This window comes from Stigmatopora nigra, chromosome 4 (assembly GCF_051989575.1).
Source record: "Stigmatopora nigra isolate UIUO_SnigA chromosome 4, RoL_Snig_1.1, whole genome shotgun sequence".
Lineage (NCBI taxonomy): Eukaryota > Metazoa > Chordata > Actinopteri > Syngnathiformes > Syngnathidae > Stigmatopora > Stigmatopora nigra.
In genome coordinates, this window is record NC_135511.1 from 14,730,634 (window position 1) to 14,755,504 (window position 24,871).

At 37.2% G+C, this 24,871-nt stretch overlaps 1 protein-coding gene across 8 annotated transcripts in view; it reads right to left on the reverse strand.

Moving 5' to 3' along the window:
• Positions 1–24,871, reverse strand: part of LOC144195417 (splicing regulator ARVCF-like) — a 105,179-nt gene that overhangs the window by 30,564 nt on the left and 49,744 nt on the right. For 7 of the 8 annotated variants that reach the window (XM_077715041.1, XM_077715039.1, XM_077715040.1 and 4 more), the window contains 2 exons: positions 3,899–4,057; positions 638–1,278 (listed from right to left, as the gene is read on the reverse strand). In XM_077715041.1, coding sequence (XP_077571167.1) covers positions 638–1,278; positions 3,899–4,057 — 800 coding nt within the window. Of the gene's footprint in view, positions 1–637; positions 1,279–3,898; positions 4,058–23,965; positions 24,215–24,871 lie in introns of those variants that run through there. The other variant, XM_077715043.1, reaches the window with a different exon arrangement.

Genomic DNA, 24,871 nt, shown 5'->3' on the forward strand with positions numbered 1-24,871 from the left:
CTCCATTCAACTGGAAGTTGTAAAATCTGCAAAAATGAATCCAGTATGTTTCCCTCACTTCCTCCTGCAATAATTATGACGCCAAATATTTTTGTTTACAGTGCAGAGTTTACAGAAAGTTCACACTCCCGTCCTTAAATGGCAGCTTTTTGGGAATAATTTATCATTTACCATATAACTGATTGATTAATTATAATAGTTAGCCCAGTAGAGCCCAGGAATTAGTGCATTAATGTATGGGATTGGATAACTTTATACATCCCGTATTCGGGAAATGTTGTTGTCAAAGTAGTAGGGTGAGGATGCAGAAATAGGAAAGGTGTGTTTTGATCGTGAACGGACGCTTGGTCGCCAGTCTTTTGGTCCCTTTTGGTCGCCGGTCAAATGTACTTAGATATTAAACAGTACTTAGATATTAAACTATATCTCTTACAATATTAAACTCTTTTTAAGATATTATACTCTCTCTCTCTTCGATATTAAACTCTCTCTCATGAATATAATTTTGAGAGCTGGCTTCAACAGTAAACTCTCTGTCACCATTTGACCGGCGAACTAGCGACCAAACGTCCGAGCACCGTTTTGATCACCACACAAAAATCAGCGAAGAACATCCGCATAATCCATTTGTCCTTACCTGACTCTGGGCCCATTGCGAAGTGGTTCCCGATGGGTGCGACCCCTGTTGACCCCTTTTAGTGTGCGTCGGTTAGCGGTGGAATAGTCAGGATCCAGCTCATACGGCTCCTCGTCCTCAGGGCCGAAGCTACGGCGATCATCTTCCAGGCCATATGGTTCGGCCTGAAAGCGCTCAGGCTGCGACCGATTCAGATCCACAGTGCTGCTCCCCATAGGCACCTGGGGTTGAGCAACATGACCATAGTCGTCTTTACGAATAGGCAGCGTATAGCTGTTCTCCGGCCGGTAGCTATTGGGCATGTAGGGGTAACGAGGCGGATGGAAGTTGATGCCTCGTGACAGACTTCCGTAGTTGTCCGTCAAATCGGGGTAGCCGTCATGGAGACCGTAGTGTCGGATGTACTGACTCTCTGGTGTCTCGGCGTAAGAATCGTTGAAAGAGTTGTTGTAGGAACGTGTCAAAGTTGACGAGGCTTGAGGCGTTATGAAGCGATCACTCCCGTTCTTCATGTAGCGCCGGTCAATGGAGTCGGTGTAGCTTCCCAATGGCGAAGAACCCTCTGCTATCGGTAAGCCATCGGGGCCAAGAGGAACCTGACGGACAGTTCGTGTCGTTACGGTCTTCACCATTTTAGTCACCTGAAGAGGAATTTGGACAAATCTGTCAGACATTTGGAGACTTATCTTACATCTAGCGACATGGTAGTTAGTCCCAAACATTAGAGACGATAAAAAAACATGCACTGTTTCTTAGTAAAGATATTTTTAGACACTTCTGGAACACCATGCAGAAAAACAGGGAAAAATGTTAAGGCTACTGTATAGAAGTGTACATACTTTAAAAAAAAAAAAAAACAATTCTGCTTAATAAGCAATAGACAGACATCTTTAAATGGAGTCAAACTGTGTTATTCACCGCTGTAGTACCATGACAAGCATCATGTAGCTATTTATCAACAACACCTCATATGGCAGCACTAAAATTAATCATTTTCTGATTCTTACTCAAGAAAAAGCACCACCTCCTAATTTCCTGTGTTATGGAGGATAAAAAAATCGGTTTGCTGCCCAGTGAATATTGTTGTGATCGATAATCTATTCTCTTGCATTGCATTCCCGGCTCTTAATTATCCGCTACATTAATTCTGATGATTAAAATAACGTGCTCTCCAATTGTATCACTTTAATGCATTCGTTTTGCACCTGATTGGGTTTTTGAGTCGCTTTACCTGTAGGAATTTCTTTAAAATATTCAAAAGTAAATAAGCTATTCTGGTTTAGAAACAAATTAAAGCGAGGGAAAAGCTGCAGATGTCAAACAGTACACTTTACAAGGTTGTAAAATATTTCACTACCCACTTTTTTTTGCAAAGGGGGAGGGGTTAAACTGGCACAATGTGTATAAAACGAAGTAATAATTCAGCTTTTGGAAAAGCCTGTTATTGTGAAGCCCATGCATTAATTTCCTCCAGTTAGTTTTATCGCCAAATATTCAAAGTAACGGCAAGGGGTATCAAAATACACAACACAAATCACACAAGTTTTAGCATTCTTTACTGGCTCGATGTCAGGTGGGACTGGTGTTGGGGTCCTGGTGGCAGGCCTGGACTCCACTACCAAGCTTTCTGTCATTCTTACTGGATGAAAGGTGCGAAGGGTAACCATTTTTACCACCTTGGTCACCTAGATTTAAAAGGATGTTTGAGTGTTGGATTTAGTTGCAGGACCTATTGACTAGGAAGTGTGTTTGTTTTGTTGTTGTTACCTAATACATACAACTACAGTAGAAAATAATGTAATTCTCCTACATGTCGCAATTTTTACTGGCAGTAAAATGTGCAATTTACAGAGGAGAGAAGCAGAAATGCAACTCTTATTGGCTTAACTGAGCTTGACTTACATTCAATTCGAAGTGTGTGTTATTGAACATGTGCCATTCATTAGAAATATACAGAAAATGCTTATTTGAATGTATAAAGTATACATTCCAGGGCAATTGAAGAATGTAGTATGATTGCTGTAGGGCAAGCTTGTAAATGGAAAAAAAATATAACCTATGCAGAGGTGTTACACTTAGTGTTTTATTTTAATCTATAGAGACTGTGTTTCATGTGACAACATTTATATTGTCAACAAATGTGGAAAAGTGTTATTGAATGTGTAGTCTAATATAAATAAAAATGAGTTACTGTAAAACACTAAGTTTACCAACGGGAAAAACTAAATTTGAACAATAGAAACTTTGAGATGAAAAGTGACGTATTTCTGTAGATTATGTCTGAACCTATTTACAACCAGAAAAATGTTTTGCTTCTTGTCAGATTTTCTGCTCCAAGTGAATAAAACCCTAATATTCTGCTCCCAGGGATTTTTGCAACTTTTATGCCTTTCCTGTTCCCTTTTCCCATAGGAATAGTCTGCAAGTAGTGTTTTACTGCACACAAGTGCCTTACAAAAGTTAACTTGTGACTACATCAAATCATGTGTGTGTGTGTGTGTGTGTGTGTGTGTGTGTGTGTGTGTGTGTGTGTGGCTGGTCCCGTCACAGTAAACACACTGGAGGGCATTGGGCCGCCCTAATGAGAGATTAGACTAGGCTTCATAATTACACTCTCTACTGAGTGGGATCACCACGCAGTATTTGCCTCCCTTCTCTTAGCCAACTCTAGCATCTGTGTGAATCTACAAAATATAGAATCAAGATTGGTATAAAAAGGGAAATTGGAAATTTGACGCAAAGACAAGACAAAGAAGAAAGCCTGTCGTTCGAACCACTGGAGAAACATGAATCTGTGACATCTAGACAGTCGACAAACAAACAATTTTCAACCTCTGAGAACAAATTACTGCAAAACACTGGACTTAAATATGGAAAGTGGGCAGTATTTAAACACCTTTAAGTACTATGTTGCTCATTTGTATACAGTATAACGTATTCTACAGACTATAAGTTATACTTTTTTTTTTTGCTCACAGACCCCCAATGGCCTTTTAGGTTATTTTTTTTATCCTATAGTTATCCCAAAAACTGTTAAAGCTACACATGCAGGTGCTTATTTCCCATGTTGTATCCTATTTTACATTTTAATGTCAAATAAATTAGTTGATCTAAGTTTCTGATCAATTAAAAAAACTGACCCCCCCAAAAAATCCCACTCATACTCCAGTGCTACTAATATATAGAGTGTGACTTATACAACAATGTGTCTTATAGATTGACAAATTTGTAGGGGAAGATAAAATATTCTTAGGATCTAACCTTAGTTTCGGTGCGCCGTGTGGTCCCATCATCAGAAGTAACAACAGAAACATGAGAAGTAGGTGTCCCAGGGTCCTCCTCTATGGTAACCGTCTCCTCCACCACTTCTGGTGACTCCTGCATGTTGGAAAGGGATGTGGCGTTGCTGGGGCTCTGCTCCTGCACAAGGAAACAAATCAGGCAAATTATTCCTTTTCCAAATCTTACGTACATTTGCATTTTCACCCTAAAAGTAATAAAATACAAACAGTGCATCTATAAATCATTATTTTTCTCAATGTTTGAAATTTGGCTCAGACAAGAATCACCAAGAAAAACATTTCTGTTTATCGTTCCATCTTTAAATAAACACACAAAAATGGATGTGATAAAATTAGCAAATCGTATAAATAAGATGCTAGCTAGCCCCATTTGAACTGAACGCCAAGATGTCCGCCCTCCTGCTGTCAGCCATGGTGGGTCCTGCTGTGCATCGTAGTGTGTGATCCCTTTATGACCCACATCTACAAAGTTCCTGATCCGCTTCCACCAGAACAGCGTTGTAAATGTGCTCTCAAAAGAACTTCAAGCATATGTATTCTCTCGAGTCCACTAACAAAAATGGATCGTCAGCTAACAGAAGAAGAAGAAGAAAGACACTGTAATATGCACAAAACCTTATTTTCGGCTCTATTAAGCATAACTCAAAATTTTGCCAACCAAACTCACTTATACTGCCATTACCACTTTCTGAGTCATGATGTAATCTAATGTAATATTGCATAAAGTGAAATAAAAATGAGTGAACATAAAATGTGTCACAAAGAGATCTGCAACAGAGTAAACAGTAAATATGGAATGAACCCATTTTTATCTCTCAATATATTTCTGGTTATGGTTTTGAAAAAGGTTATAAATCATTTTATTCCTTTTAAAAATATTGCAGTGTGGCAAAGCCTGTAAATTTCGATACTGGGTTATTTTGCAGTATAAAATACAATCCAGGATTTATAATGTGTCTGTGTTATTGCCAGATAGAATCTAAATCTACTTTTGATTCTTTCCAATAGGATTTATTGTTTAACATATAAAATATGGGTTTTAAGGAAGTGGCAACTATGTGGGTGAATGAATATAAAACAATTGGAAAGCAACATGCTCATGTGAATGGGAATTTATTAACTTCCCGCTGCTTTTTCAGCTGATGTAAACTGAAATAAAAGTCACTGCTGAGACATACAGCACACTGGCATATGCCACCTCTGCGCATAAGTGACAAATTACAGTTCTCTTGGCGAAACAAAGAAGAAAATCCTTTCTGGCAATAACAGGGAATAAAAAATAATAATAATTGCAACCAATAGAGGGAAAAGACAATGGGAGCTGAGAAAAAAAATATAATGCAGAGCTGGCATTATGCCCATTCATAACCTAGATAAGGAAGTTGTGCAGGATTAGAAGCTGAACAATCTTGAATGCAATAAATCACCCATAATTAAAGTGATTTAATAATTTAGATTAGAATATATATACACCGTATTTTCACGACTATAAGGCGCACTTAAAAGTATTAAATTTTCTCCAAAATAGACAGTGCGCCTTATAATACAGTGCACCTTATAATACAGTGCGCCTTATAATACAGTGCGCCTTATATATGGAAAAGTTATTCATTGAGGGTGCGCCTTATAATGCGGTGCGCCTTATAGTCGTGACAATACGGTACACATTAGTTTTGACTGAGTATAATACTTCGTCAAATGGGAAAGAGGGAGAAATCAATGATCCAATCGGCTTTGACTAAAAAAAAAATTAAAAACGAGGCTATCACACTACAGATTGTAACATAAGCATACTCTCTGAAGGAAAATACTCAATACTTCTCAATACTACACCAGTTCTACTGAACCTAAATGTTTTTTTTAGTATTTTACCCAAAAATAAAGAAGTGCATAAAATGCAAAATGTGCCAAATGTCACTAGTGGTAAACCTTAACTAATTTACTCTTTGTTTGCCTTACTTAAGCAACAAAAAGTACAAAAAACTTTTCTATTTACCTGCTCTGATTAAACCCATAATAGGCAATTACACTTCAGAATTGGTTCCAAAAACCCCACAAAAAAGAACTAGTAATGACTGGGAAAGCTGTGTGTGGCAGTTTGATGCATTTGTTGCAGTTTCTATTACAAAAACCACAAAAAAAGACAACAAAATAATCTATTTTGAGTAGGCAAGCAGAGAGAAAAAATGACAAGTGGTTACACTGTGTTCCTACTACTTAAGTACTTGTTCATTTTCCTAAATAACACAGTAATCAAGAGAATAACAACCAAAAAAAACATCTATAATAACCACATTGCACTAAGCAATAAAGCTATCAACACATTATTCATAATATTATCTTCCAGTTTATTCTAAATGTCATTTTCAAATCATTTAAAAGGTTTTCGAGACTTCTTGTTAGCTCACGTGTAATAAAGCTTTTACAAATTCACAGTACTTTAGGGTCCTTTGTAAAAAAAAAAAGTTGACTGGGTGTACCCTAAGAAGAGGCAGTTAAGTCAGAGCATGTAATATAAAAGATACAATCCTGAAGTTGTTTGAACCAGAGCCTTTGGCAAAACATGGGGCGCATAGGAATGAGATCCTTAGTTTTTTTTTTTTCGCTGACAAACAGGATCGTGATCCAAGCTTCCCACTGTGCCTGTGGTTTGCGTTCCCTGCTCGCTTCAACTCATCTCTGCTTGTAGTAAGGGGAATTTAGGAGTTCAATTTAGCAGTCCAACTTATAAATAAATGATTAAAAGCTGTCTAGTAATAGCCTAGCTTGCCTGTCTGAAGGGATACTTTGGTGCTCAAGGGCAGGATGTGTTGAGCAAAGTAAATTTAAGGGGAGGGAGATACTGGTGCCAATTTTGTTAGGGTCAATTTAATCATTGTAACATAAATTATGATCCAAAATCAAACAAAAAAATGGTTTTGGATATAAAAAGAGCAAATCTTGATTACATACTATTGGAATTTTACAGTAAAAAAATATAGGAGGACAAAAACTGATCAAGTTTCAAAAATTTCAATAATTTTGAGTGGTATAGTTTCAAAAATTTCAATAATTTTGAGTGGTATAGTTTCAAAAATTTCAATAATTTTAAATGTATTAACATTGAAATGTTAGTAAAAATAGCCTAAATTATTGCACTCTGCTTATCTTTGTAAGACTTTGTTAGATTTTTTGAATTGTACCGTTAAAATAATAGTTTATTAGAAACTACTATACATAGAAAAGTAGAAACTACTTTACACACATGGATCATTTTGTAATAGATATCCAAATGACATTTTAGGCATTGAATATATGCTTTGAATGACTTAATATGCAGCACACTTAAGTGAGCTCATGTCGAGTTCATGCCATTACAACAGCTCACGAGGAGGGGACATATGGCATCTTAAAAGTGACTAATCCAAACTATAACGGATTGCTGTGCATCTAAAAGGCTAAAGGGGAGGTAGAACAAGAAGCCGGGGGATAAGCTGAACACAACACTGTCAATTAGTAGTAGTCTACTATTGGCTGTCAATCTATACTAGTGTATTCAACGGCTTGTCAGGAAATAACTGAAATGTTGACAAGAAAAGGCAGGTATGGAATTCCTTCAGTAAGTCATAAAAACAAAACATCAAGTCAAGAATTACTCATCCCTGCATAGCTTTGTCCATCACATGTAATTTATTTATGTTTACTGTACAGTATATCATGTACCAAAACAAGCAAACCTTAAATAATATATGGAGTACTACAGAATACTTCTTTAAAAGCGGTTATTTAATTTACTGGACAGCTAGTTACAATAGTGAGTATGATATTATAGATGGTCAATGGTGGTAAGCAACTATTTTATTTTAATTTTAACTGCTAAGGGGCACTATGACAGATGTGAGGCCACCAATTAAATAATCATTATCACACTACACCGTCACCCCGTTAAAAAGTCACTAAAGTCAATTGGGCATAGAGGAAATTGGCTAAAAACCAATAATGTGACTATGTCTACCATATGTTTTCGATATTGTGATTCCATGAACCCGTTGTTGGTTTGCACAAAAGACTTTGATTCATTGAGAAATCCTTCATCCCATATCCACCATGTGTTCCCAGTCCAGTATGGAAGTCAGGTTAAGAATGGGTTACACCACCTGGTTGTGCCAAGCCAGGAGATAAGAGTCACCTTCCTTCTTTTACAGATACACTAATGCACGCACAAGCAGACAACTGTTCAGTCTTTAGCCTAACCCCTGTGCAGTGACTAACAGGATTTCACTCCTCAGACATGCCAGCAATCATTACATGGTTCTTACACAATTAACTATCCGGAAAAGATCCCTTGACGAACTTGGATCACCCAACTTCCAAGTGGCACATTATGTTTAACCACCTGCCCTCTTGACAAAAAAAAACAACAACACATGATTAAGTTAAAATAACAGTATCAGAGACAAGGAGCATGTGAGAGTATGCTTTAAAAAGAGACTTATAAATAAATAAAAAATGAATTGGAAATGTGCGATTCAAAAATCCAGTCAAAACATGAGACGGTTATGAGATGAAGCAGAGCTCAGGAAAAAAAAAACTGGAGGAAGAAGAAGTAGAAAGTTGACAATGCATGGCAAAAGCCCTAAAAAGATATAGAGGGAAGACATGCCATGAAATGAAGTGGTATTGAGTCCAATTTTAAAGTCAGTTCTAGACTATATTAGACTCCTTACAGCTGACTTTTTGTGGATTATGGTACCGGAACATTCATGGCTAAAAAAAATACTTTTGAGGGACTGTTAAAGAAATGAAATGTGCAAGTAGAGGACGGCAAATAAAGTAGAAGAGAGAGAAGTAGAAAATCCGAGATGAAGCCAATGAAGGTAATCTTTCCTCTCGTGACTGCTCTTGAGCCAAAACTCTTTGCTCCCTCGCTTTCTTTCTCCTCACCAACCCTTCATTATTTCTCACTGCAGTCATTTTTGGTTTAAAAACAAACAGACCAATGCTGAACCTAATAGAATCAATGCAAAAATAAATACAAATACAAACAAGCATAGTAGGACAACAAAACATCCCACTTCAATGGGATTTCAAAGCCAGGAAATACAAGGGTTATTTTCAAGGGTAATGCCAATTCATAAGCATATGAACAGTGAGTGCGGAAATGAAGGAAAGACGGAGAAGAAGAATTCAAAGCGTGGAAGCATATTTGCGGTAGCTTGCTGCAATCCACGTTTTCTGGGTCTGTTGCCATTGCACATGCTTAGCTTCCCAAAGGGAGGGTTGTTTGTAGTAGTAGTAGTAGTACTAGCGCGCCTCCCCACAGCCTCCGGATCCGTGTCAGCATGATTTTGTCAGCAAAGTGTAGGTATGCGTGTTGGGTGGTAACAATAAAGTGTGCGGGAACATTGGAAATGTACGGTTAGCCCATAGCAAAGTTCATCTGAGGTTTTGTTGAGGTTTAGATGCATTTTTTTTTGTAATTCGCTGGTGTACTAATACAAGCGACATACCCCTTGACATCCACCCCAATAAAAGACAGATGAGCTGCTGCCTATGGGTCTTACACTTAAGAGATAATAAACGTGGCAAAATCCAATTATTCTTTACCTTACTGAATACATAGAAAAATAGTTGAATTGAAGAAAAATAAGAACATTTGCAAGGACCTAGCCAAGCTCTGTAGAAGGTGAATAAATCTTAAAACTTGTTGAAATGTTATGTTGATTTGGTTTGGTTTGAACTTCACAGCTTAACTACTTCAAGATATTCATCCGGTACTACAAAACGAAAAACCCAAAGTCGGCGGTTTTCTGTAGATAGAAAAGTTAGATAATAATAGAGGCATACAGCAGTCTTCCCAAAGAGTTGCTTTAAATTTGTATTACACTCAACCACAATCTGACATGGGTAGGTCAACCAAAGTACACACACAGTATGCACTTTATCTCACTCCAACCCACACTGGCATTTCAACGGTTGTAATGAGAATAATTCAGTAGCAGAATACAGAAAAGGGGAAACTCCACTATCGTTTGGTTAAAGATCAATCTAGAAAAAGTACCATATACTTAATCTGCTACTAATAATCTGCGTGCGACTGCAATCGTACGCATGTGTGTCACGGATGCAGCAATAAAGGATCTCTATGGCTTAATTCAAAAGCTCTGAGCTGACCATGAATCTGTAAAAAGGGATATCTGAAATATAATTTTCTCCTTTTAGTATGTTCCATTTTGCAGAGCCAACAGTTTGCAATGGACCTATGCAAATAAATAGTATGTTTAAAGCTGTTTTTCTACGCCATGGTTTTAATCCCAAGTATTTGTTTGATGATTTAAGAATATCAAGAGTACTCTACTTGAAATAATCATGCCAGCGCTTTGGAGAGACTACTATGAATGGATAGTAGAGCCAAATCCAGGCTGAAAGCGGTGTGGGCTGATGTAAAAAGACAGAATGGGCTAAATGAGAATGAGAGTAGATCCTTTTGTATGTATTGTTTTTTTGCTTGAATGAACGTGAAGCTCCTGAGAGAAAAATATGTTCTGGATTTGAAGAGGTCTCACAGGTGTGGATATGTAAAGGCGTGCATAAATAAAGTCATGTTTTATTTCAATGGCATGCACTATACAGGCTGGGGGTCTGTGTTACTCTGCAGGTGGTTGGGTGGACGATGAGGATGCAGACAAAATATGGATAATCTCCTCTCAATGTCGGGATAAGCCCCACTTTGTGGCAAGGTTGCCTTGCTGTGCAGTTCCCCCTCTTGCACGGACGGCCAAGCAGCTGCAAGCCCAACATCTGGCCACAAAACCTCCTGTCCGGGCTTTAATCAAGGAAACACATGCATTTCTGCCTATGACAAAGCACCGCCAAACTTCATCAGCTGATGGAGTTTCCGGTGCAACAGGAAAAGCTGAGTTTAGAAGATGTGGCAAGACGGTAAACATGATTTGGATACAAAATAGCTGTCGGTGATAACATCCTAAAACAAACAGGACTAAACAAGACAAAAAAAGCTATCAGTGGATTCATTTTTTTGTAGATTGGATGATTGTAGATGCGTATTTATAGGTCTCAAGAAGAAAAAAATCCGTCAGCAAGCAGCAGCTACAAGAGAAGTCTTTACAAATACATGGAAACAAGGGATTTCCCAATACCTACTTTTTGACTTCCGATTCAATCCAATTTTTTTCAAAATATGTTTGGCCGATACCAATGCCAAACAGATGCCTTTTTTAAGGCCAGTAACAATAATCACTGTTTGTATTAAAACCAAGAAATACTATATTTACAAAATTACATGAAGATCTGGTACAGTCATTAGTTTCTAAAGCGATGTAGCCCCGATCAATGGACAAAACCACAATAGAACTAAAAACATAAGTGACCACTGGATCGGATCTGATCTCATGACTAAACTCCAAAAATAATGATAGCGAAATCGATACAGAGTATCAGATCAAACATACCTAATGGATAAGAACAATTATGAAACCATAAACTAGTTTCTTGTGAGACAATTAAAATGACAATCCTGGTCTACAAAACACTTGATGGCCTTGGACTAAAATACATGCTAATGTGTAGATAAGATTCACTTTGAGGTTTTGGAAACACTCTTTGAACTGACTGACCAACTACCCAGACACAGCACAGTTAAAACATACTCTACGTGTTACACATGGTCTCCAAGATCTTGGCGTGACCAATGGATAACTTGGAAAGGAAATGTCATCCGTGTTATGACTGCTCTGGAGAAATATACTATATGTCAAGACTGGTCACGCAACCTAGAGACAGGAAGGAAATGTGGTTTTTTTTGTTGTTTTCCTGTTGTCTGCCCACTGTGGAATGCTGCCACACCCCGGGAAAATAAACTTGTGTAAAAAAAAAATAGCAAACTAAAAGTGGTTGGAGACAAGCCAAATATTATTATTATTTTTATTGGGGAAAAGTATAGCAGTGGGACAGATGGAGCTACTCTGCAATTGGGTATTATGGTGATGTTTAAAGCCAAATGGAAAACTGACATGGTCTTAAGTTAAAAAATATTATGACAGCAATGACTGGCAGTGAACACCCACTTTAATGAGCATCATCTTCATGGATTGGGTGTTACTAGAATGGAGAAGTAGGCAAGGCGGATAGTTTTAGAGATTATTTCAGATATTACCTTTGCAACAGCTGTTGGGAGCTGTCTTAAGTGAGTAAAGGCCTACACTATAGCCCACACAGAGAGTATAGTCCACTCAAGGGGGAGTGCGCCTCTGTTTTAAGGCTTAAAATAGAGGGTGTGTAATGACGACAGCCAGACCAATTTTTCAGAGAGCTTTGTCAGAAGTAGGAGAGAGGGGCCAACGAAGGGTTCAACGCGAGCTGTGCAAATTATAAATGTGTGCGCAAGGAGAGCTCCAAATTCGACCGCCACATAATTGGATGCAGGTCTAAAGGAATGTTATGGAAAGATAATCGTAAACTATAATAATTACATGAACTCTATAAATAACTATATTTGTTTTTTTGAGATTAGGAAGAATGATGAATGTTCTTAATGGATTTTTTGGCTAATGAGACATAATTAAAATCCAATTTAAGTAAGAAAAAATATAAATCATGAAATTAATAGGGTGCTTTACAATGCATTTTTGTTGGAGAATAACTGTATTATGTTGCTCCAGTGAAGTGATTTAAACACAAATTAACAAAGCACACCGTGAAATGGTTGCCAGCCAATCACAAGGCTCGTATGGACAAACAACCATTCAGGGACAATTTGAAGTGTCCAATCAGTCTATATTATATGACAAATACAGTACTTTGATGCACAAATTTGGGCACATCTTATTTATGAAAATTAACACGTCTATTGGTGGTGCGCCATATCATTTGGTGTTGCTTACAGTCCAAAAAATATGATAAGTGAAGAATACTGTTGTGGATTGTATTGTACTATAAATATTGACCTTTGGGAAAACAAACCAATGATCCAAAAAACTGAAAAACGGCAGGATAAGCAAAGCATTTCCTTTCACTATTCATGAGAATACAATAGTCAGCTTTTATACATAAAACCACAATTTCCCTCAGCAAAAACTGGATGTGCCCACATGTCTTTTGTAAGCATTATACTGCTGAAAAAAAAGGGATAGACCTTTTCACACTGAACTGTAGAGATAACAAAAGCATGGCATGGGAATGGCAGGATTGACAACAACAGCATTAACTACAATACAGTAACATCCTGTGCTTTAATGGCTGGAGTATTTTTCTCAACAGGAATGTGGACTTTATACAAAGGTGCTTTGAGGAAACAATGTCATCTTTTGTTGCGTTCTTTAAGTGGAAGTCATTGCTCACTATGTGATAATAGTTTGTAACTGGCACTAAATCAATCTGGGTAAAGTACTTTTTATTTTTACTACTAATAAGTACTTTTAATTTATCGTTTTATGTTTTTTTCCCCCCCTGGTCTACTATTGGGCTCCATTTCAAAGTACAGAAGGGTTATCCATTAAGGGAAAATGATTAAAAATACATAAATGCATGCACAAAAAGAGAATGTCAAGTTTTATTTTACAAAATCCTGTATATATTTAATTATGGTGATAAATGATACTGAAGCAACATTTGCTAATGACTAAGGGAACAACTATCTTTAATAAAACAGTACTTGCTCGATCAGACTGATTTAGCACAATGGATGGTCATTCTGTACAGCTTTATTTTAACCTTTTCCAATAACTGCGTTCTTTAAAATCCAAATATAAAGCTGGCTGAAACAGATTGACTCATACCAGAAAGTCCTAAAATATTTTATACCAAGCATATTGTTACATGCCCCACTGGGGCCTCTAAAGGTGCCCCAATGAGGGAGGAAAATCCTGCACTGGATCCCTTTGACCAAAGCCCATTTAGTCCACTGGCCTGAGGAAGAAATCACAAACCCTCAGAATGATGGAACAAGTTTAACAAGCCAGTGAAGTAGTGAACAAAGAGGCCAAAAGGGTGATTTGTGAATACTATAGCAAAACATTTGGAATTTAATTGACAGGGGAAAAAAAATCCATGTCCAAGTCACACAACATTTAACACCCTTCTTTAACTATTTTAAAGACTAAATAGTCTTAACTAGAAGCATCAACTTTTACCATTTCAATTTCAAATGTCCTGTTTTTAATAAAAGAAGGAAAGGGAAAAAAATCTACCAAACTCAAATAATTGAAAACATATTAGAAATGATACTCGACTAAAATATTTTTTATCAAAAGAACTGGGATACATTTTTGCCAAATATTTTGGATCCCAAACAAAGTTTAGGATATTTTTTTCACCGTGATTTCCAAAACCTTTCGATCTTTTCCTGAAACAAAATATGAATTTCCATCTAACTTCCACAAAAAATTTCTCATTTCTGAAAAAGTGAGCTAAAATATGCAAAAACTTTCACATAGCCATCTGAGACAAATACTTTGTTGCTATTTTTGCAGCTCAACAAAGGCTGTAAACATGTTCTGGGGATTACAGCCCAATGCTGTGGAATCCCGAGCCATGCATGATGATGACACGGTGGTGACATTCCCACTATTATGTTCCATTACTTCCTCCCTTGCAAAAATGCCAACACTTTCAGAATTCTTTCATACCGACCACTGAGTGGTTTCCTCATCTGCTCATTAAATGACGCAATCGCACCTACCGGACTACCAAAGTAAGACAGGAATGGGTCACCATTAGGTGAATCTTAACTCAATTGAGCTCATTTATACCCCAGTAGGTGCAGACTTACAAAAAAAGCCTCTATTCTCTGCACCTATGAGAAAAAACACAATGAGTCAGCCATTGGACACATTCAATGAAACCACAGAAGCAGAAACCAATGAGCAATGAGTGCAATTGTCACCCTAATTTCTGTAGTTTTCCAGGAAAAGTTCACCCTTACGGTAACTCATAAAAGATCGATTTCCTGGGTAAATGCATAACAATACCAAAGAGGATTAGTACAGGTCATATTTACATAGTTTATACAACGTGGAAGCATCAACAATGATCCACACTGGGCAAAGCAACTAGATTATGTATCTGTGGTGTCAAAAGAAATTAATAGAGTGACATACAGCTTGAATGAAATGTCACAACTTCTGAGAAATTACTCTGTCACAAGCTGAATGACATGCCTGTCATATTAAATCATAGGACTCAAACAACTCTAGCGGAAATGTCAATGGAGCACCATCCTTGCAAAATTATCGTATAAAAATCAAACAATCTGAAAGGAGTGCAAGATTTTCAGATTCAGCAAAATAAAGCACTATTTTTTTATGATTATGGTTGGCACGCTTGCAAATTCATGGATTGAAAAAAAGTATTTCTGACCATCAGTAAGTAAATGCTAATAATCTGTACTCTAAATCTAGATTGACAGTGGAAACATGCGACTACGGTAAACTGGAATAACAATAGTACAGCATATTCCAGAAGCAAAATCAGGACCAAACAAACTTGTCATTTTTAGGCAAGGTGAGGCCAATTACTGTTGATTCATGAACAACTTATTGGAGGAACTGTAAATCGACCTACAACGTACATAAATCATTATTTTTCATATCCAAGACGACAACATACTTATTTAGCCGGGTGCTGTTCCATTAGCATGTTTTGTTTCACTTCCTTTCTCACACTTAAGTCAATGGAAGCTGCAAAACTGACATCTTTACACAAAACTAGTTCAGCCACTGGCAAAGTTGGGAAAAAAAGAGCCAAGCAATCACATTGTCTATGCCAAGTACTAACACCCGATAATAAAAAAAAAAAAAAAAACGTTTACATCATCAACTTTGAGTTCCACACACTTTTGCACTGGATTATTATGCATGACTCACTTTGAAATGATAAAAATGATCCACTGACTGATATGTTGACACCGCCATTATCTGTGAAATTTAAACAGATAGAAAAAGTAGGGTATCCAAAGTAGGGAGAAGAAGTTCCAGTAGAAATGGTGCAATGTTCACAATTGAAGATAAATAGCATGATGAACAGAATAATTCATTGCATAGTAGGTCACACAGTAGTCATTTATGAGAGTGGCAGTTCAAAGTTAGAAGGCTACAGACATTATACCAGCCTGCTGCCCGTAAACTTTTGATTTGGCTTTGTGGAAGGCAATGTTGTTCCAGATGACTCTTTGCACAGGCCCACAGTAATTTTCACATTACAATGTGGCAACAACAACAACAATAACAATAAAAAAAAGCTTTTCTTTTGAAGGTCAACCCTCCAGTACAATGTGCAAGTCTCTGGCCATGCTTGTATAAACATATTTCAGAAAAATAACTAGCAATTTTTGCAACTATGCAAATTATTTGTCAATAAAAAATCTGCAACACTAAAGCGATACATCCAAAACTACAAAAATCATTTTTTTCAGAAAAGTTTAGACCTAATACAACTGATATTTTGTTTTGATTCATTAGTAGGTCGTTATGCTTTTCAATAAGATTCTTAGAGGATAGTATGGTTAAAGCCAAGATTTGTCACACTAGGCAAAACCTTAAATCCTTAAAAAAATCAATTTTCCAGCCTTCACATCAGGTCATTTATTATTTGTACTAAGATAATCAATAAAAGTTAAATTAATTACATTGACCAGTCAGTTTTGCCATGATTTCATATGAAAACCCCCCCAAAAATGCTAGAATGATGACATGTTTAAAAACAAAATAAATACATTTTGCCCCAAGTGTTGTTGAACGTAATAATCCAACCCCTATACACTGGATAGTAACCACAAAACAAAATGTCTACCCCATTCCCCACCGTTTTTGTGGCTGAGGTTGACACGCTTCACTTTCAAGCAAACAATTTTTACATCAAGTGTGTTATGGGACAAGATGGTATTCCATTTATTTATATATCGACCCCCACTAGTTATTATGTAGTCACGGCCACATATGCAGTGAAGACTCGCTGGAGAGCTCAAAAGGAGTCCATGGAATGTGAGAACAAGCGCATCATTCCATTGTTCACGAGTATCTCCTCTGGGAATGTGGAAAGAGTGCATATCCAATAGAAGATGAGAAACAAGACTGTGCCATCCCATGTAATGACATATGACAGCCACCACTGATCGTCTAAATGCCTTCATTAAACTCTACAAATGGTTGTCTGCATAGCGAGTTGGCAACACAAAGAATGCATGGAAGACATTTGTCTTTCCATTTTGGGGCGTTCTCGCCCTGGTTTTGGCTGAACTCTCGCTTCTGGTTAGCATAATGTTTGTGTGCGGCTGCAGCTGCTACAGCAGACGCTGCGAGTAGCGAAGGGTTGTCGTCGAGCCAAAGTCGGTCAACTTACAGTGGTTTGGACTTTCATTTTTTTTTAGTAGTGCTACGTTTTATTTTACTTTCTGGATTTGAGCCATCAGCAATAAGAACAACTGTTGTAAGCTTTAGAAGTGTTTTAATCAGTTGCCAGACCTTTGAGTTCTTCAACTACTTGCAGGTCAATAATGGCCATCTTCAGTAAAAAAAAAACAGACTACTGAAAAAACAAACTGAAATACTGTGGTACCTCTACTTATGAATTGTTCTACATACAACATTTTCAAGTTACAACATTATTTAATGTATAAATTACTGTTCTAATATATGAAAACAAGATCCAAAATCCCAATTCTGGAACCAATTCATTTTCTAAGTAGAGATACCACAGTATTAAACTTTTTCTGTCTATATTAACCCCAAATAAGGTTAAAAAATGGTACTGAATCATAATCCAATTAAAATATACACCTCCTCAGTCTACATATCCTACTACTGTGTTAAGTTCTACTTTGTATGATTGTAATGACTCGCATCTAAGGAATTAAACAATATATCGTGCCAAGTCCTCGCACTGCCACATGTCAGCGTAATCTTAATGGCCAGCCACCTCTAAAAGAGGCCTACTAAAGAGCTGTCAGAGGGAATCATTAATCCCAAAAGGCAGTCAGAGACAGATGGTTCCATGATGGCAGATCGATGCTCTCGCTGACATCCCAACAGTTTCTAGCAGCAGGAAGTAGGCTAATCCTTCAAAAGAAAGTTCTCCACGAAACACGCAAGTGAAGCCAGGGACATGCTTTCCCCAGGCCCCGACATTAGCCTACATATACTGCCTACTGCCTCATACTTTGAATGGAAAAGAAAGAAAGGGGGGAAACGGAGGCATATGATTGTTTTTCTGCTTGAGAGACGCTTCATAAAAAGTCTGACCTTCCCTGAAGGGCCTCTTGAAGAGGTCCCAAGATGCAGAATAAATGGGGGTGGTGTATATATGAGCTATAAGATAAAATGCCAGAAGCCAGACCCCTAAAAGTAGAACCAAACGGAAGGTATAGATCACAGTAAGGAGTGACATGAACATACAGGACATTATTCATCAAATTGAACTCAAAAGGGATGCATAAGACAGAAAAAAATTTATGATCATTACATTTGCAGACATTGCTTTCAGAGCTCCATTAATAATTTACACTTTTAGCCATATTATCTACTGAAAAAGCAGTTTAATCATTTTGGTTATATGTAGAACTATTACGAAGGACTTACTATTGCACAAGACTAGAAGTCAAAAGGTAGGACAAGATATTAGTTTTCCCCTTTGTGGCTCGTGATGGCTCCTATTACACTTTTAATGTGTGTCTATGGGATTCTTTGGCCCTTTTCCTCCCGGAGAACATTTGTCAGGGCAGAGGTCACGTGGCTTGCGATATTTTTTATAAAGCATCGGTTCAAATCTAGGTCAGGGTTTGTATGTAATATCTAGAAAGTTACAGCAAAGAATTACACGGCTACCCAGACCAAATCCTTATTTATAAATTGATTACCAGATATATCAAAGCTTAAAACCGAATTGAATCTTGTCAGATTGACTTCCATGTTGTTTTAGATCTTCTACTTGGAATTCCCTCTAACCCAGGGGTGTCAGACTCCCTTTGGTCTGCGGGCCGAATACACCTTAATTTGAGATCAAGTGGGCCGGACCAGTAAACTCATTGCAAAATGACATAGAACTAACAATAAGCCCACTTTTTTCCTTTGTATTAGTCACTAATACTAATAATTAGTGCAAAAAAATGAGTAAATTATCAAAATGTTTATTAAAATAATGTTCCTTTTACATTATGAACAATATATTATGAACAAGAGAATAACATAAGAACATAAATGTCAATTCATGTTGTTTGCACGTACTAAAACACTGCGCCCCTAGCGGATAATACAGGAACTACAAATTTTAAAGAATTATTATTATTTTTTTATACAATGCAGCTTTCTTCCCCGGGCCGTACCAAACCACCAGACGGGCCGGATCCGGCCCGCGGGCCGTACGTTTGACACCCCTGTTTTAGATCTTCCATAAGATCAATGTAGCCTACTTGGAATTCCCTCTAACCTATCCAAGGTTTCTTTTTAATTTTCATCCAATGGGCTTTTAGGATATATCCTTGGAGGGTTTATATCAAGGGAAGTTGATTTTTTATTTTTTTCCGCCAACTGTGGGGCTATGAAACACTTGAGACGCCCATGTGATTAAAGGCTGTATAATTAAATGTGATTGACTCATTGCAAAGCCCTTGTTACAAACTAGTAGGGGCAAGTAATGGTGTTATCAGGCACAATGTGATGAGGAATGAATGCAGCTGCACAAAATAAAAAGGCCCTGAATATGCAAAGAGAAACTGCAGCTCTAGCATAATAATAAGACTACCACCTCATTATTGCACTACTTCTCTTGTCAAAACCCTACATGGCTTCGTGTCAGCATCTCTTCAGCTTCCCAACATACTGCGTCTAAATGACTTTAATTTCATCAGCGCAAGAAAAAGGAAGACATGGAATCATTATATCCGACAGTGAGCAAACGGTGAAGGAACAATTTTGAGGCTGCATTAGTGGAGACGGGAGCCAGCAGTGACTCAGGACGGAGTTAAAGGGGGGTGCGAAAAAAGGGGGAGGGGAGGTGAAAGAACACCTGCTCGTGAGCCACAGATAACAGACACCAAAAAATCCAAAAAGCAGAGGGTTTTTTTTCGAGTAATACACAGCTTGAATATACTATATTGCACTGTTTATTTATATGGGGTTGAGTTGTCTTTTAAAAATGTATTTGTTAGGGCTGCCTTTTGAATATAAATCATATATGAATGGAACATCCTAATGCAGGTGTAAAAAATACAAGGCATTGTAAATGTAATTGTTATAGTACCGTATTTTCAGGACTATAAGACGCACCACATTAAAAGGCGCACCACATTATAAGGCGCACTCTCAATGAATGACACATTTTAAATTTTTTTCCATATATAAAGCACACTGGATTATAAGACGCCCTGTCTATTTTGGAGAAAATTGAACTTTTAAGTGCGCCTTATGGTCGTGAAAATACGGTAGTTGATATTAATAGGCCGTTTACTCATGATCAGGTGTCATAGATCCAAGCACATTGAACCAAAACTGTTAAATTTACGATCACTGACTGACTAAAAATACCCTTAATTTATTTTTGGATATATTTTTCTTTCCCTTTTCCTACAAAAACAAAAATACAAACCTTTTCAGATGAAAAATAAATAACATCACAACAACTGAAAAATAATTAATGTCAATATAATTACTGAATAATTGCTGGTTGGTGATTTTACTATTTTAAACATAATTACTACTCCATCATACCCACTAAAAACAACAATAATGCTATTTCCCCTTACACCCATTGATAAAACAATCTTTAACAACATATTTATGAATGATGTGGGATACACCAAGACCAAACAAAAGCCTTCTGCAGTAAACACGGCCGGTTTCGAGATCCTGCCATCTGGTATGACCTAACACCATCCAATTGTATGTCCAACAAGACCCACACTCCAAAACAAAATACCAGCATTTGCTGCTGCCTCTTCATCAATTGTGACCTTCCATTAAAGCATTTTCCCCAGCTAGTTTGTGTTCATACTCTACCAGTCCGAGTCATTATGTCATTATTTCTTTACGACCCCAAAACAAGGCCATTTCTCAAGTCCTACATATCTACAAATATTGATTCACAGAGGGTGAGGAAAAAAACTAGATAAAAAGGAGTCGGCCATCATATCAAACACTGCCATACAACTTTTTGATTTATTCTGAAGACGACCCGCAGAATGCCACAAACGCTAAAATGATCCATTAAAAAAATCCTGTTAAAAAAGTGGCAGACTGATAATTACCAAGAATTATTTTACAATTCAGATGGGCCCAACTTGCTAAAGATAAAAAAATCCCGCCTGCTTTTGGATAGACTTTTGAAAGATAGCAACTACTAGATTATTGATAATGTTTTCATTTCCCTTTGGTGACATATCTATTTTTCTATATTTTATGATGAGATGATACTATGGGCAAAGCTTCTGAATTCGGAGGCCTTTGACACTTTGCTCTTCGGGTGTAAAGTTATCAAACGGATTAAATTTAACTCCGACATGGTCTCCTGTACGTTTCCCAAGTAATTGGGACGGTATGCAGAAATATTAAATGAGCTAAAAATATTTTACAGTTACATTCAGAACCTCCAGCTTGAGTATACCGTATATTCACGACTATAAGGCGCACCGCATTATAAGGCGCACTGTCAATGAATGACACATTTTATTTTTTTTCCTTATATAAGGCGCACTGGATTATAAGGCGCCCTGTCTATTTTGGAGAAAATTTAAGCCTTTCAAGTGCGCCTTAAAATCGTGAAAATACGTATGTAGTAATGTTTGTAGTACTCAATGCTGATCTGTAGGTGTCAAAAAATAAAAACATAATATGGCGTTACCTTTACTAACGAAATAGTCGGGCTACAAAAAGCCTTGTTGAGAAAATTTTATTTCCAAGTAATCAAAAAATGTAAGTTTACAAAACAGCTTTTTTGTGCCCTTGACTGCCATTGGTCATCCAGGTGTTTGAGGTTTTCAAGTGTGCTTAAAGTTACCGTATTTTCACGATTATAAGGCACACTAAAAAGTCTTAAATTTTCTCCAAAATAGGCAGTGCGCCTTATAATCCAGTGTGCTTTATATATGGAAAAAAATAAAATGTGTCATTCATTGACGGTGCGCCTTATAGTCCTGAAAATACGGTACTTTATTCTTAACTTTTCATTTTGGGCCCTAAGAAAATTAAATTCTCTAAATTCATCATTTTAAGTTGTTAAATCATGTGTTTACATGCGTCTCTTCATATATTTTGCCAAATGTTAGTCTCTTCCACTCTTCCTTACACAGATTATAGTAAGAATATTTTCCCTTCTTATTCTTGTCATCCATCCAATTAATTTTGACCACAAGTTATGAAGATTAAAATGACAGCTGTGAGGAGTTAGACTTCATTGTTTTGCTCTACAATCAAGCCTAAAAATACAACCAAATTATGTTGTGTGCGTGAAAAGAAAACGAAGCAATGTATAGCAGGTGTTCATATTCTCCAAGTTGAAAAGGTCAAGCCGTGATGCCGGCCTCGCCTAAAGTATGCCAACCATCTTTGGCCTTGTAGAGGTCACTAATGCAAGGTCCATCCTTCACCTCTCTGATCCATTTAAGGAGAAAAAAACATGGCAAGGGCATATTCTTGCGTCGTTGATACACATTCCGCCACACATACTACATTCAAGATAGGTAGATAGACAAGTGGTGACCCTTCATACACAAGCCTGGATAGAATCTATCAGCACTAACATTGCACTTAGAACCTTCAGATTAATCACAACCAAGGATGGGAAAAATACAGGAGTATTTACAGCATCCATTGCTTAGAAATAGCTTTTTGGTAACATTTATTTACATTGGATTAAACTCCTAACATGTTAGTTAAGTGCCATTGAGGATGATACAATTGTGTGGCTGTTTTTATTTGTCTAGGTGTCAAAGTGGTGGCTCGTGGGCCAAATTTGGCCCGCCACATCATTTTGTGTGGCCCAAAAAAGTGCCAACTTTCTGTTTTATGATGAAATTCAAATGCAGATTGTAGATTATTTGCTGTATTTCCTCATTTTAAATCAATAATTGCAAATCATTTGTACTAATTTCAATGTCCAAAAATGATCTATCGATTAGCATGATCGAGAAAGCTGTCAATTTATCAATTGATTAATTTTGGAAGCCTAGTTGGAAGATATAACGGCCCTCTAGATGTAATTGAAACTACCACGTGGCCCGTGACAAAAAAAACGGGTTTGAAACCCCTGGCTAGCGTCAATTTACATTTTTTTTCCTCACATTTGAAGTAACAAAATTGGTTTAAACACAGCCAACCAAACTTCTTAGTTCAAATGGATTGGACAGCTATGCCTTTCATGGGTTAACTACTGTAACCACCAGTTTATGAGATGTTGGCTTCATGGAATCCTTCACTTTCTTGTCTTTTTTCACTCGAACGAGATGCCAAGCTTGACGGAAAAATACTCAATAATATATGCACATCATGCCCTGGTACACACAAATACTTGCGAGCACATTCCAGTGGTTTCTATGCAAGAAAAGACAAAAGAGTTTAATGTCATGCCTTTCACACAATAGTCAGAACAACCCGTTGCTTAAAATTCACTCAGGCGGTGATCAGAGAATAAAACTTTGTGGTTGTCCCATCCTATGTCCACAATTTTTGGACTTGGATCTTGTTAACAGTCCCACAAGTCCAAGTCCTGCAGACATACACGCGCCTACACAACTATGCAGCACTATAAAAGCTCAAATAGTTAAAAAAATTCTGTAAAAAAATGGCATTATTTCACCTGATGTCATCCTGAGTGAGGTATTTTAAGGGGGCGGGACACGTCAATCAAGGAGAGACCCACGTGCACACGCACACACGCACGCGCGCGCACTGTCGCCCCCAAATGACATCTCGTAAAGCAGCAATTAAACAGAACACAAAAGGATCTGCTTTAAAAACGACATGGATATAAAATATATGAAGAAAAAGAAAGGAAAACAATAAAAATCCACATTGAGAGTGAGAGAAGAGGCATCAATACGAACCTGTTTCACTTCAGCAGGCATTCTCCAAATTTCCTCACTTGGCTCCCCAAAATGGAACCCCCTCCCTATCGCGCCGGATAAAATATGTCTGGTGGCGATTTCCAGTAGTCGGAAAAGTTATGCCTTTCCCTCCTTTCCTCCGCTTGTGCCCTTGGCTTATCCTGGAGTATTTACGTTGAGTTTTCCCTCTGAGAGCTCAGAGGTTTGCTGCTCAAAAGCGGCCAGCCATCCTCGACTGATCGCGTCAAGTTCAAAAACGTTACCACGAACTAAACCAGAAGCGTAAGGTTGTCTTTCAAAGTAAAAGCCAGACTGCTTCGCCTTTAATTTTGCGGGTCTATGGCATATAAACATTATTTAAGAACAAAAATATCCATGTATTGGGAAGGATTACTCCAACTGAACATTAATTTCATAAACACACTTCACTCACACTCTTCCACGGAAAGTAAAAGTATACTATATTTACAAAAATGCAAAATAATATTACTTACAGTAGATCAGTGGAAAAACTGCAGAACAGGAGTGCCTTATTTAAATAGACCTTAAATCAAGGGTGTCATATTCGGGTTGGTTCACGGGCCGCTTTAACGTCAACTTGATTTGAAGTGGGACCATTTTTGATATAATATTAAGATTTTTTTTAATAAATGGATTAAAAGAACTGGATTAAAAGCCCTGAATATTCCGTTTTATAGATCTAAAACAATGTTTATTTTAGCTTTTTTATATATTTTTAGATTTTACAAAATGATTTTTGAACTGAAAACAGAAAAATTGATTAAAAAAACGACAATTATTTATTTAAAAGGTGAAAAAAATGTAATATACATCTATACGCTTCATTTTAATTTTATCCTAAAACAGAAAGTCGGCACTTTCCCGGGCCACACAAAATGATGCGGC